General features: G+C 49.6%; 1 protein-coding gene across 1 annotated transcript; it reads left to right on the top strand.

The window, feature by feature from the left end:
* The first annotated feature begins 1,271 nt into the window (after positions 1-1,271).
* Positions 1,272-12,284, top strand: Slc34a2 (solute carrier family 34 member 2). Its single transcript, XM_041671564.1, has 12 exons — positions 1,272-1,383; positions 1,477-1,614; positions 2,398-2,526; positions 4,084-4,227; positions 4,685-4,796; positions 7,113-7,308; positions 7,885-7,980; positions 8,621-8,741; positions 9,881-10,048; positions 10,721-10,837; positions 10,930-11,054; positions 11,655-12,284. Exons 1-12 carry the CDS (start codon positions 1,272-1,274, stop codon positions 12,282-12,284), a joined length of 2,088 nt encoding a protein of 695 aa, XP_041527498.1.
* Positions 12,285-12,857: the final 573 nt, after the last annotated feature.

The following is a 12,857-nucleotide window of genomic DNA, read 5'->3' as shown; positions in this document are numbered from 1 at the left end:
TCCTGGCTTTTTTTTTTTTATTTTACAAATCTGTAAACGACTGAGCAGGAGATACCTTCTGGTTTGTGTTGCCGTCACTTCAGTGAACATGTATCGGGCCTTACTGCAGGCCAGGCAGAGCTTCGGGCCCTAAGGATGCCCCTTTCTTGGTAGTGCCTGTCCTTCAGTCGCCAGGAAGTAGAGGTCAGTTGGACCCTGGTTCTGGGAACCCTCTCAGGAGAACTGATCAGGATAAGACAGGTGTTTCTGAGCGCTCACGTTCCTCCCCTTCTAATTTGCCTTAGGGAAATAAAGGAGTAGGGCAAAGATGCGGGATTGAAGGTACCTGAGCCATGATGCCACCCATTTCTGAGCCTCCTGCCTGTGCCCACAGCATCCTCTCCAGGATGGTACATCTTCATCATCTTCATCTGGAGATACGCTCATTCTCTAGTCCAGGCTTCCCTAGAGCTCCACTAGCTGACCCAGGCTGGCCTCGAACTCATGGCGATCCGCCTTGCCACAGGCTTCTGAGTGCTGGGATTACGGTGTGAGGCAGCGAACCTAGCTACCGCAGCACAGTAGATTACCCTCCGCCCACACCACTTTACTTCGCACATCTTGAATTGCTGATGAGGCTGGACTCTTAGCTGTTTGTACTTCCTTTTCTGCGAATCTTCTGTTCTTTGGATTGTTTTGCTTTGTGGTGTCAGCATAGGCGGCAAACGGTGGCCAGCCAGGTGAGCTGGCACTGTAACTGAGAGGGGCATTGTGGAGAAAATGGGTTATGAGGAAGTCTCCGCAGGGGCTGGAAACAATGCGGCTCTGATAAAGGGCCACTGATCATGGCAGGGCGACCCAGAGATAGTTGTGACTTATTGGCCCCCATCTCATAGCTCCAGAAGGATGAAGCATTGTCCCCATTCTACAGTGGAAATTGGTACTGAATGGTACTGAATACTTGGAGGCACACAGAAGGGTCCTGAGGCACTTCCACTCGTGAGTGGCACTGTCACGCTTTTGCAGAAGACCCAGATGGTAGGGAAAGCAGGCTGTCAAGGAGTATGTATGTCTCTCGCACACTTAGCATAGGTGGCTGTCAAGACCACTGGCTGAGGCTTGGTGCTTATTTGCCGTTGAACTTGCCTCGGTGCAACTAGCAGATGGAGTCCATTGGTGTACGCACTTTCCTGTCCCCCATTCCTCAGCAGATTTGTACAGCGTGGCTTTCTCTCAGGCAACTCTCACACGAGGGGATGCATCCTCAAGCTCTCTATTTTCTTTTGCAGATCATGGCTCCTTGGCCCGAGTTGGAAAATGCCCAGCCCAACCCCAATAAATTCATTGACGGGGCCCCAGGTCCACAGTCTAACATAGAAGTCAAGGGCAAGGAGCCCACCCAAAGTAAGTGCTCCTTACCGAGGTGGGGACAGGCCCCATGCGAGGACCCACTGAGACTCAGCTCTCGTTCCTCACGGCCTTTACTACTTGTTTGAGCAGATGAAAGTGGGACTCCTGTAACCAAGAGTGAGCTGCTACCCTCCTATTCCACCGTGGTCCTAATAGAGGAGCCCACTGAGGGGAATGACCCCTGGGACCTACCTGAACTCCGGGACACTGGGATCAAATGGTCAGGTAAGAGGATGCCCAGCATCCAGCAAGGACCAGCAAAAAGTACCCAGCTAGCCCGCAGTGTTTACCTTTGTGTCACATGTACAGGTTTCCAAAGAATGATAATTAGGGAGCCCTTTGTTCCTTCAAAGAACCAGGGACGGAGGCCATAACAGATTCAGCGTATGCTGATGGGTTGTGGGCTTTATACGAGCTGCCGAGAATACAGCCAGCAAAGCTGGGAGGAGCAAGAGTTTGCTTCTGCTCCAGGTGTGGGATTACGATCAGCAAGGGGCCCAGCCATCTAGGATAGACTTGGGTGGTCAGAGGGCAAGGGAACCCAGTCGGAGAGGTAAGAGGACACTATTGTAGCTTAGTGCAGGGTGTCTGAGGCTGGGGAAATCAACCAACTTGGCAGCTTTGATTCCAGGGCTTATCTGCTGTTGGCAGTGTTCTGTGGAACCACTGCCTGTGACCCTGCAGCATGTGACACATGCTCTTAACTACTCCCCCCCCCCCCCCCCCCCCCCCGTGACATTGTGGTTCACTTAAACATCCATTCTGGTCCGCTGCTTCTCCCAGCCCAGCGCACAGCAAGCTCCCCCTCCTCTGATTCTAGAAATACCCAGGAAGGTGCAATGAAATGCATCCCATAGAGAACTGGCAGGAAACCAGGCCACCCTGCTTCCAGGCCTTGGTACAGAAGCCAGTGGTGGTAGAAGGTGGAGCCGTCAGCTCCCTTGCCAAACATTTCTGTTCCAGGTGGGAAGACTCTAACTGTGCCTTCTCTCCCCAATATCCCCCCAGAGAGAGACACCAAAGGGAAGATTCTCTGCGTTTTCCAGGGGATTGGGAAATTCATTCTTCTCCTGGGCTTCCTCTACTTGTTCGTCTGCTCCTTGGATGTACTTAGCAGTGCCTTCCAGCTGGTTGGAGGTAAGGACCATGGAGGCCTTGGGCTGGAGGTGGGTTATTCTCTACTCCTGAATTTCATGTCAGGTGGGCGCAGCTCACAGGCCCTCATGCCTCAACATGGTTGGGAGTGGGTGAGGGCAAACGTGATGGAGCAGCTCACACTTCCCCATCACGGAGAAGAGGACTGGAACTTAGTGGCTCAGGTGGCTTAAGTCAGGAGCCAGGGCTGGAGCTGATTTCAGCTATCAGTCCCTTCTATTGTACCCAAATCCTCTCAGGAAATTGCTTGACTCCTTTTATCTGGGGCTCCCTGCTGTCTAGAGTCTGGGCCACAGGAAGTAGGCAAGATCAAAGCCTGCTCTTGCTGAGGAGAGTTCCCCCACGCACACACAGTGGATACCTTCCCTGGGCTGAGCCCAGGACTGGTGGCCAGTGTGTCAGAACACCAGAAGTGTAATGGCTATGTGTGCTCAGCTAACTTTGGACCCTTCATGGGTGACAACAGAGAGATAGCACCCTGAGTGGCCCTGTCTGGAGAGTCCTTCCTAAAGTCCCTCCCATTTGTAAGAGGGGACCAAGGTTCAGAGGTCACTAACTAACCAGACTTAACCCAACCTGTAATGAACACAGTGAGGATTCCAGAGCTCAGACCGGGGTGACAAGCTTCTGGAGTCAAGTTCTGCCTCTTTTGCTGCCTTGAACTAAAAACAGAAATATATATATATATATATATATATATATATATTTTAAATTCTGTTTTCCTAATTTATTTATTTGTTTATTTTTGAGATGGAGTTTTTCGGTAGCTCTGGCCATTCTGGAACTCCCTATTTAAACCATACCGCCTCTACTAGGAGTAAAGGTGTGCTCCACCACACCCTTTCTAAGCCGGTTTTAGGCCAGGGTCTCACTATTTCTGGCTGGCTTGGAACTCACAAGTTCTGGGATTAAAGGCGTGGGTCACCATGCCCAGCTGAGCTGATCCTTTTGACCTGAGAGATGGAGGGTGAATGGTAGGTCAGTTAGTTGTTAGGGGCTTAAGAGGTTTAAATTGGCCTTTGGATGTGGTAAATTTACCTGATCCTCAGGAACATTCATAAAGGGAATGGCTTGTGTGCATGATTATCGGGCTAATTTACATCCAGTCCCTCTTGAGTCATCCGCTTTAAAATGGGCTGGGGAAGGACTGAGGGTCACATAGACACTCCCAAAGAAACCTAGAATTCAGTGAGCCAGGCTCAGCTGGAGGTCTAGAGATTAGGATTTATGCTAAGCCCAGTTCTTGATCAGAGAAGCCTGGAAAAAGGCTGACTAGGGGTGTGCAAGGTGGGAAGCTGTACAGGGATAAGAACCATGGTTGAACCAGGTCAAAGACATGGAACGGGAGGCTCATGGTTACAGAGCTTCCCTCTCAGGACCACGCAAGGGGAAAGAACAGGAAACACGACCCACAGCCCAGTGCGGCTCCCACTGTGGAGTGGGTTCCCACTCTGCAGACAACAGGCCCTGTGTGGACATTAGGACTGGGTGCTGAAGCCCCCACCATCCATCCTCACACGACCATCACTTTTCCTCCAGGGAAGATGGCTGGACAGTTCTTCAGCAACAACTCCATCATGTCTAACCCCGTGGCCGGGCTCGTGATCGGGGTGCTGGTGACCGTCATGGTGCAGAGCTCCAGCACGTCTTCGTCCATCATCGTCAGCATGGTAGCTTCGTCGTGTGAGTTGGACCCGCTCTAAGTCTATCTAGGCCAGGTCACAATTACCTTCCCGTCTTTTTTTTTGTTGTTGTTCTTACACCAGTCTTTTAGCCAAAATGAATTAGGATTTTTCTACGTTGAGAGTAGGAGGGTAACCTAAGGTTCACAACACAATGTCTCATGAACCTTTGGGCCACACACCATACATACAGTGTTCTTGTCAACCCCTAGACTCACTCACTCCCTTAATCACCGATTCCTGGAATCCTGTGAACTGGCTCGAGCTCTGTCTTAGGGAACAGGGCATTTCAAAGCGAGGTCCATGGGGCCTTCAGGGGGACAGCTAGTGCCCTAAAATTACATTCAAGAATAGGGCCCATGCAGATTCATTCTAGCTGCAGTGGGTACATTCATCCCACATTGGGGGTTGGGTGGAACATGACTCAGGCTGTCTCACGGTTCTTTCCTGCTCTTCAGTGCTGACCGTGCGGGCTGCTATCCCCATCATCATGGGAGCCAACATCGGAACCTCCATCACCAATACTATCGTGGCACTTATGCAGGCGGGAGACCGGAATGAGTTCAGAAGGTAGGCGTCTTAGGGCAGGCTTTCTGCCCACCAGGTCTGTTGTTGGCATCAACGCCTTTATCTAGTCATGAAGGTGTGCTTGGAAGTTTACTCTGAGCCTCAAGAGTCCAGCGAGGGCTGGGAATCCTAGGTGATGAAAATCTACTTCTTGATCTGTAGAGCCAGAACAATAATATCCAGCACCTGGCACTGCATCAGGGTACATGAAAGGTAAGCACTAGCTAGACATGCGCTGCTGGGTGGTAGCATTAAACAGGGCCAGTTGGGGCGGGCTTTACTGTCTCACTTAGTCATAGATAATTATAACTCCCTAAAACTTCCATTTTTGGCTGTCTCAACTAACTACCTCTTTACCTGTAAGCTGGCACAGGCAAATATGACGTGGAAGATACAAAAATAGGGCAGCTGGAACCAGGCAAAGGGAAACCCTCTTAAAACGTTAACGTGCGTATTAAGCGCGTTTCCCAGCATTTCCAACCAGCCATAGACTCTTACCAGAGCTTATTAAAATACAGAGGCAATTCCCAGCCTGTCTGTGATGCCATCGTGGTGTGGCCAAACAGCTGACATTGCAGTAGGCTATTGGGAGACAGCTCATGTTTGTCGTGTCTGCCGGGGAATCGGCTATCACAGTGGTCCATCTACCTGCGCCACCTCATTTGGTTCCTGATGACATGTCTTGATGGACTTGATAATACACATTAAGGCAGGCACTCTCTAATTTGATCTCCTCATCAAGCCAGACAGCCTTCTCTGTTCCCCATCATATTCATCTTGATGCCAAAGGCAACAAAGTGCTGCCATTGACTGACACAGCCAGGATTCCAGTGAGGTTTCAATTCTGGACATTTGGGGCTCATCTTGTATTACTTACATTGATTGCTGCCTCATAGCCTATGGAATTAGAGGCCTAAGACCTATTGTGGTACATATATATATATATATATATATATGCATATATATGAGTGTGTATGCATGTATATATACATATGTATATATTTATATATAACTGACTTAGCTTACTTTCCCATACTATGATTGTGTTTTCCATAACCAATATTGGTTGTGAAATTGATTGTCTGACATCTGTCTCAGAGGTTATATACACACTATATCAAGTGTTTATAAGTCTCTTGTACATTTTATTGAGCACCAGGAAATGTTTGAATCATTTTCTCTTTCATCAGCAGTATATGAGAGTCTCTTAAATTGTCTTCTCCAGGATGAATGAGAGTAGCTAATTCCATAGAGCAAACATTGGGGCTTGCAATGCGCTTCTTTGACCAGTGAAATGAAGTTTTTCTCATTTGCTTATCAAGTGCTTCTCTCTTGAAGGAGAGTGTCATATACCAAGTGCAAATAACAAGAGTGTCATATACTGAGCATGTCTAGTGGGACGATTTTTTGACATGGAGATCTTTCTAGAAGCAACATTTTCCATTTTCAGTGAGGAAAAAGCCTATGTCAGTGTTTGGATTTTGCCTGGCTTTGTTTTTAAGATAGTTTCTTAATTTGAAAGTTGTGTGTCTCAGAATTTTGAGAATTTGAAGGTTTAGAATTCAGGGACTGGTAAGATGGCTCAAGCACTTAGTGTTCTTCAGATGGCCGGGCTTTAGTTCCCACCGCATGTGGTGGCCCACAACTGCCTGGAGTTGAAGTTTCCAGGCTCCTGATGGCCTCCATTGTGGTACACATGCACTGTGGCACACACACAGGTTGTAAGATTCTGATTGTCTGCTCCACTGCTCTCCACTTTTCAAGGGTCAGGTCGCCTTTAAAGCAGTTTAAAGAGGTCTAGGCACAGTGGAAGAGGTGGCTCAGTGATTAAAAACAACTGTTCTTGCAGAGGAACTCGGTTTGATTCTAGTCACTATGGTGCCTCTCAACTACATATAACTCCAGTACAGGGAATCTAACAGGCATGGATGTGGCATACATACAAGCATGCAGAGATAGCATTCATAATAATTTATAATTAGTGTGTTTACCTATATATATATGTATGCACGATATACATGCCTGCTGATACAGGAGTTATGGGTTCTTGACATTGAACCCAAGACCTGGAAGAACAGCCAGTGTTGAGCCATTCTCCAGCCTTAAACATTTGGTAAAGGAGGGCTTGGGGTGGCCTGATGCAGTTCTGCTAACCAATGGTCATTAGGATTCTAGCCCTCACATACTATACTGGTTGACAGTGTCCTGCTAAACCAACCACCTATGTGTACTCGGGTGGATGACAACAAATACAATGCCCAATTGTCTCGCATCCCCTCACTCAGAATATAATATTGGTGGTTGGCTTCTATCCCTTAGGGCATTTGCGGGGGCCACTGTCCACGACTTCTTCAATTGGCTCTCTGTGTTGGTGCTCTTGCCTCTGGAGGCCGCCACCCACTACCTAGAGATCTTGACCAACCTTGTGGTGGACACCTTCAAGTTCAAGAACGGAGAAGATGCCCCAGACCTTCTGAAAGTCATCACGGACCCCTTCACAAAGCTCATCATCCAGGTATGGTTATATTAGTACAGCCCTCATCGCAAGAGGCCAGGGACCGGGAACACAAGCTTAGGTAGTTTCGTGAGTGTCAGCTTTATTTCCTTGACATCAGTCTGGTTTGCCCTCTGTTGGGTTAGGGACTGATCGGGTGAGGCTAGAGGTGATGGGCACTTCTGCATCAGCATTTAGGGCCACGTTCTTCTCATTATTGTCAGCACAACTTATTGATAGTTCCTACTCTTCCCACCTGAGGCCAGTCATGCCCTCTGGTCCTTGGTGTCTGTCCTAGATACCGATAAAGGGCCAGCTGGGACTTGAACTTTGGCAGCAGGTATCCACAACCTCCTGACTATCAATGCCCTTGCTGTACAGTCTCCCTTTGAGTATCTGCCAATCTTTAGGGGATAATGATATTCTCTGCGGGAGGTTAGGATTGGGTGGTGGGACTAGAGGTCTTTGCATACAATGTGAGAACATTGGCTCACAGTCACAGCCCCCAGTATACCCAAGGTCATCCGACATCCACCACATCTGCCAGGCATCACTGTCAAGGGTATGCTGACCCTTCTTCCCTGTTGATCCCCTCAGCTAGATAAAAAGGTCATCCAACAAATTGCCATGAGTGACCCGGAAGCCCAGAACAAGAGCCTGATCAAGATCTGGTGCAAGACTGTAACCAACGTGGTAAGTGCCAGCAATGTTGCTGGGCAAGTGGTGGGTGATGGGTGAGTGGGTGTGCCACCCTAGGGGTTCAAAAGCAGCAGTCAGAAGCCAGTGGGGGAAAGAAATGAGGCTCTCGGGGAGTCGAATCTGACCTCCTCCTTTCAGGGAGACAGCTGCCTTTGCTTCACTGTTAGGGACACACTCCTTGGCCTGGGACAATGCCTTCTCTCACAGAAGGCTGATGGGTTTCTGCTGCCTCTTTTTGCTTTTGTTCTGGAGACTGTGAAGTCTCTGTCCCACAGCACAAAAGCAGGCAGCAGGGGCATCTCGACTTTCCAGGTATTCTTCCTGAGGAGGAATGCATACTGTGGCTCTCACATAGAGAAACTTGCCCAACCTGCTGTGCAGTCTGGGTGTGGCTCTCCCTTAATTCTTGGGTGGAGCGTGTGTGTGTGTGTGTGTGTGTGTGTGTGTGTGTGTGTGTGTACGCACGCACACGTGATAAAAGGCTGGTGATAAAATAATGAAGCTGAATTTTATCCCAGTGGTTCCAAGTACTCTTCAAGGGGTAGAGGCACCCCTATACTAGAGCCCTTGCATAGCCCCACTCTATTCCTACTGTTGTTTCCTTCCATGGACACTTCCCATGTTTATCATTTAGACTCAGATGAACGTCACCATTCCCTCACCTGATAACTGCACCTCCCCTTCACACTGCTGGACTGATGGCGTACAGACCTGGACCATCCTGAACATCACCCATAAGGAGAACATTGCTAAATGTGAGTGGAAGGTGGCTGACTGGCCACGTCGGGGGTAGCCTAGGAACCTGACCAGCAAAGCTTCTCTCGGAGAGCCCAGTGATTACAGGAGAGAGGAGGAAGACTAGCCTAGGCCTTCTGGCGACTCTACACCACCCGAAAGGCTTGTGAGGGGATTCTGCTGTGCTCTTTAGTATCCCTTTGTCAGGAAGTCAGGATGATTGGTGGCTGCTTTGACAGTGTGGGGACTATTCACTCAGAGTCCCATCTGAACAAGGCCCTGAGCCTGCCTGATGCTTCCCTCTTTCAGGAATACTTTCTTCCATTTAAATTAGCCGGAACCCCAGTTCTTCTCTATCCCACCACCATGAATGCTGAGCACTGGGTATCTTGAAGCAGTGCGATTCTTTCCACAGAATAGGGAAACTTGTTTCACCCCTAAATGCTCAAGTTGCTACCTGTCTGTAGAACTGTGGTTCCCGGGATGTGTCACCAAGAACGTCTCCAAATGCTTTGTAGTAAAAATCACTTGGAGACCAGTGGTAGAAGAATCGGGCTGGACACCTGCTCCTGCCCATCCCAAGTGATGACTTAAGGACCTCACTTCACCTTCCGTTCCCAGGAAGTGCAGCTTTTAACACGATTCAAGTTTAGGTCTGGTGGTACCTGCTTGTTATCAGAGGAGGTAGAGGTAGGAGGAAGATCAAGCTAGTCTTTATTTTGGAAACCAGCCAGGACTATACCACCAGATCCTGTCCCAAACAACAAAAACCAGGGGCTGGAGATAAAGCTCAACCGTTAAACTCACATCCCACTCATGCAAAGAACTGCAGTTCCTGTATCAGGTGGCTTACAACCACCTGGAACTATCCTCCTAGGGAATTTTGACTTCTGGCTTCTATAGGTACCTGATATGGGCACAAGCACATGCATGCGTGTGTGTATACACACACACACACAGACACACTTTAAAAACATTTCTGTAAAAACAGCAAGCAGCATTGTCTCAAGGCAAACTTCAAAGAAGGACATCGTTAGCTTGAGCTCCAACGTGTCTAGTTGCCACTCAAGATTGTTCCATGATAAAGAAAGAACAGGTTTCAGTCTTTCCAGATAGGGTAGCCCCTGCCCTCCTGACAAGACTTTTTGTGTTTCTCCAGGCCAGCACATCTTTGTGAATTTCAGTCTCCCAGATCTTGCTGTGGGCATCATCCTGCTTGCTGCCTCCCTGCTGGTCCTCTGTGGCTGTCTGATTATTATAGTCAAGCTCTTGGGCTCTGTGCTCAAGGGACAGGTGGCTGTTGTCATCAAGAAGACCCTTAATACTGGTAGGTTCAACACTTCAACCCCGTTCTGGCCTTTTCATCTTGCAATTTTCTCTATGTGGAACTCATTCTTAGATCCACTGAGCTACAACGATTAAGCTGCTATTTTCACCGGAAATTCTCTGGAATGTCCTGTTGTAGGTCAGGGAGGGGGAACAGGTACAGGCTCCCCTTGCAGGGTGGGCCAGGACCTGAGAAAGAAGCAGCGGGTTTGACCTTTTCCTGGGTAGGACTTCCAGATGCTCCAGACTACCATGTCACCCTTCAGATCTCAGTGTGGCTATGAACAGCTGCATCCAGGGCTGTCACAAGAGAGCCCTGCTCTTACGCATTTGCCAGAACCAGGGGCCCAATTCTATGCATACAGAATTCATAGCTTATCCCTGAGTGCGAAATGATGCCAGACCAGGCTAGGGAAGGGGGTGGTATGCTTCTAACTCCACTTCTGTCATTCTGTGTTTGTCTGACACTCAGCCATAGCCTTGGCATCTATGTGAATTTGCAGGATGACCTAGATTAGGGAAGGAACCTGGCACTCTCAGATCATGTGTGGAGTTCAACCCTTTGCCCTAGCCTCTGCTCCTAGGTCCTGAGGAAGTGCCAGCCAGGCCTTCCACCCATGCCATTGTGGCCATCCCCAGGACCTGTGACATTTCTTCATTCCCTGTCTTCCAGATTTCCCCTTTCCCTTTGCCTGGTTGACTGGCTACTTAGCCATCCTTGTGGGGGCAGGCATGACCTTCATTGTCCAAAGCAGTTCCGTGTTCACTTCTGCCATGACACCACTCATTGGTGAGTTGTTGCCCTGGGTCCTCCTTCCGGTCACCATTGCTCCTCCCTCCGTTACCCAGGCTCATGCCCTGTGTTCCGTCCTTCTGCACTAGGTATTGGAGTGATCACCATTGAGAGGGCATATCCACTCACGCTGGGCTCCAACATTGGCACCACCACCACCGCCATCCTGGCAGCCCTAGCCAGCCCAGGAAGCACCTTGAGGAGTTCTCTCCAGGTCAGCACCTGCTCCTGGTCCCTGGGTGGGCTACATACAATTCATCTGTGGTTTTGCAAAGCAGTGGTTTTGTTTTATTTTGGTTTGGAGTAGATCTCATGGAGTCCACGTTGGCCCCACCTTTATAAAAAGTGGCCATGAGAACTCCTGTCACCTCCTGTGTCCTGGGATTCAATGGCACACATATACCCAGATGCAGACTGTTTTCTCATGAGAGCCACGCCTTCTATGTTACATCCAAAAGGCAGAACAAAGATACTAGGAGAAGCCACCACAGGGAGCCAAGTGTGAGGGCAGTCAAATCTGTGGGTTCGGAAGAGGCAGGCGTTTAAAACAGCTACTCTGCTGAGACACTAAGCCCAAGGCATGGTGAAGCAGCAGGCAAGGCCATGCTAGGTGGCACCTTCTGACCTGAAAGCTCAGCTATTCAGATGAGTCACTTCCTTCCCGTCCTTCCGTTATCTCCAGATAGTTAAGCGAAGTGTTTTCACAGAATGTATATAAAACTCTGCACGGGCCCAGCTATCCATGCACTAGAAAGACATTGGGCGACTTCTGTTTCCCTCCACCCTCTCACCTCTCCAACACCCTCAATTTCAGATTGCCCTGTGCCATTTTTTCTTCAACATCTCCGGAATCTTGCTGTGGTACCCAATCCCATTCACCCGACTGCCCATCCGTCTGGCTAAAGGCCTGGGCAACATCTCTGCCAAGTATCGCTGGTTCGCGGTCTTCTACCTCATCTTCTTCTTCTTCCTGACCCCGCTGACGGTGTTCGGCCTGTCTCTGGCTGGCTGGCCAGTGCTGGTGGGCGTGGGCGTGCCCATCATCCTGCTGGTGCTTCTGATCGTGTGCATCCGGATGCTGCAGTCCCGCTGCCCTCGCATCCTGCCTCTGAAGCTCCGGGACTGGAATTTCCTGCCCTTGTGCATGCATTCCCTGAAACCCTGGGACAACGTCATCTCCCTGGCCACCACCTGCTTCCAGAGACGTTGCTGCTGCTGCTGCCGCGTCTGCTGTCGTGTGTGCTGCATGGTGTGTGGCTGCAAGTGCTGCCGCTGCAGCAAGTGCTGCAGGAACCTGGAGGAGGAGGAAGAGGAGCAGGATGTCCCAGTCAAGGCCTCTGGGGCCTTTGAGAATGAAGCTATGAGCAAAGAGTTCCAAGATGAGGGCAAGGGCCAAGTGGAGGCCGTGGGCATGAAGACCATGTCCAATACTACAGTGTTCTAGAGGGACCTAGGAGTCAGGGGCGGCCAGCCTAAACCCCATGAGATCCGCTACTCCTGGATGTCTTGCCACCTCACCAGGATTCCTGAGGAGGAGCAAAGTTGACATCAACTCTAGCTCTCTTACCAGAGTTTCAGCCTATAGGTGATTTGGACTTGTCTTGTCCCCTGCTCCCCAAGGGCATCTCCCCTCTTGGAAGACAGTCACAGAGATTGAGACTGTGAACATGGGCCCACAGATGACAGACATCCATGCCTAGCCTAGAATATGCTAGTAGAATAAGACTGTCCTCGCCCAAAGGGCAAGCGTTAAAGGAGGCATTAGGGAAGGTTCTGGAAAGGGCCTATGTAAGAGTATATGTAAATAGCTGTACAAAGCTGACCTTTCTTGGTATAAAGCTTCATCCACATTTTTTCTCTTTATCAAAGTCTACTCCCTCTCCCCGGTAGCTCCCCCTAGGCATTCCTGCCTCAGACCAGCCAGTTCAGACAAAATGAAGCAATTGTTTGGAGCTCACATTGAGCCTTTCTAGTTTACTTCCCAGGACAACCCATTCTTCAGGGCTATCCAGGCCAA

Source organism: Microtus oregoni, unplaced genomic scaffold (genome assembly GCF_018167655.1).
Source record: "Microtus oregoni isolate MIOR12 unplaced genomic scaffold, Mior012 000021F_ref0000039, whole genome shotgun sequence".
Taxonomy (NCBI): domain Eukaryota; kingdom Metazoa; phylum Chordata; class Mammalia; order Rodentia; family Cricetidae; genus Microtus; species Microtus oregoni.
This window is presented reverse-complemented; position numbering and strand designations above follow the sequence as displayed.

What these genes read in the sequence shown, in the direction of transcription:
- Slc34a2 (XM_041671564.1), top strand. Translation starts at nt 1,272, where the DNA reads ATGGCTCCTTGGCCCGAGTTGGAAAATGCCCAGCCCAACCCCAATAAA. An exon ending in CACTGGGATCAAATGGTCAG is followed by an intron (nt 1,615 to 2,397) that starts GTAAGAGGATGC and finishes ATATCCCCCCAG; the next exon opens with AGAGAGACACCAAAGGGAAG. An exon ending in TGCCATGACACCACTCATTG is followed by an intron (nt 10,838 to 10,929) that starts GTGAGTTGTTGC and finishes CTTCTGCACTAG; the next exon opens with GTATTGGAGTGATCACCATT.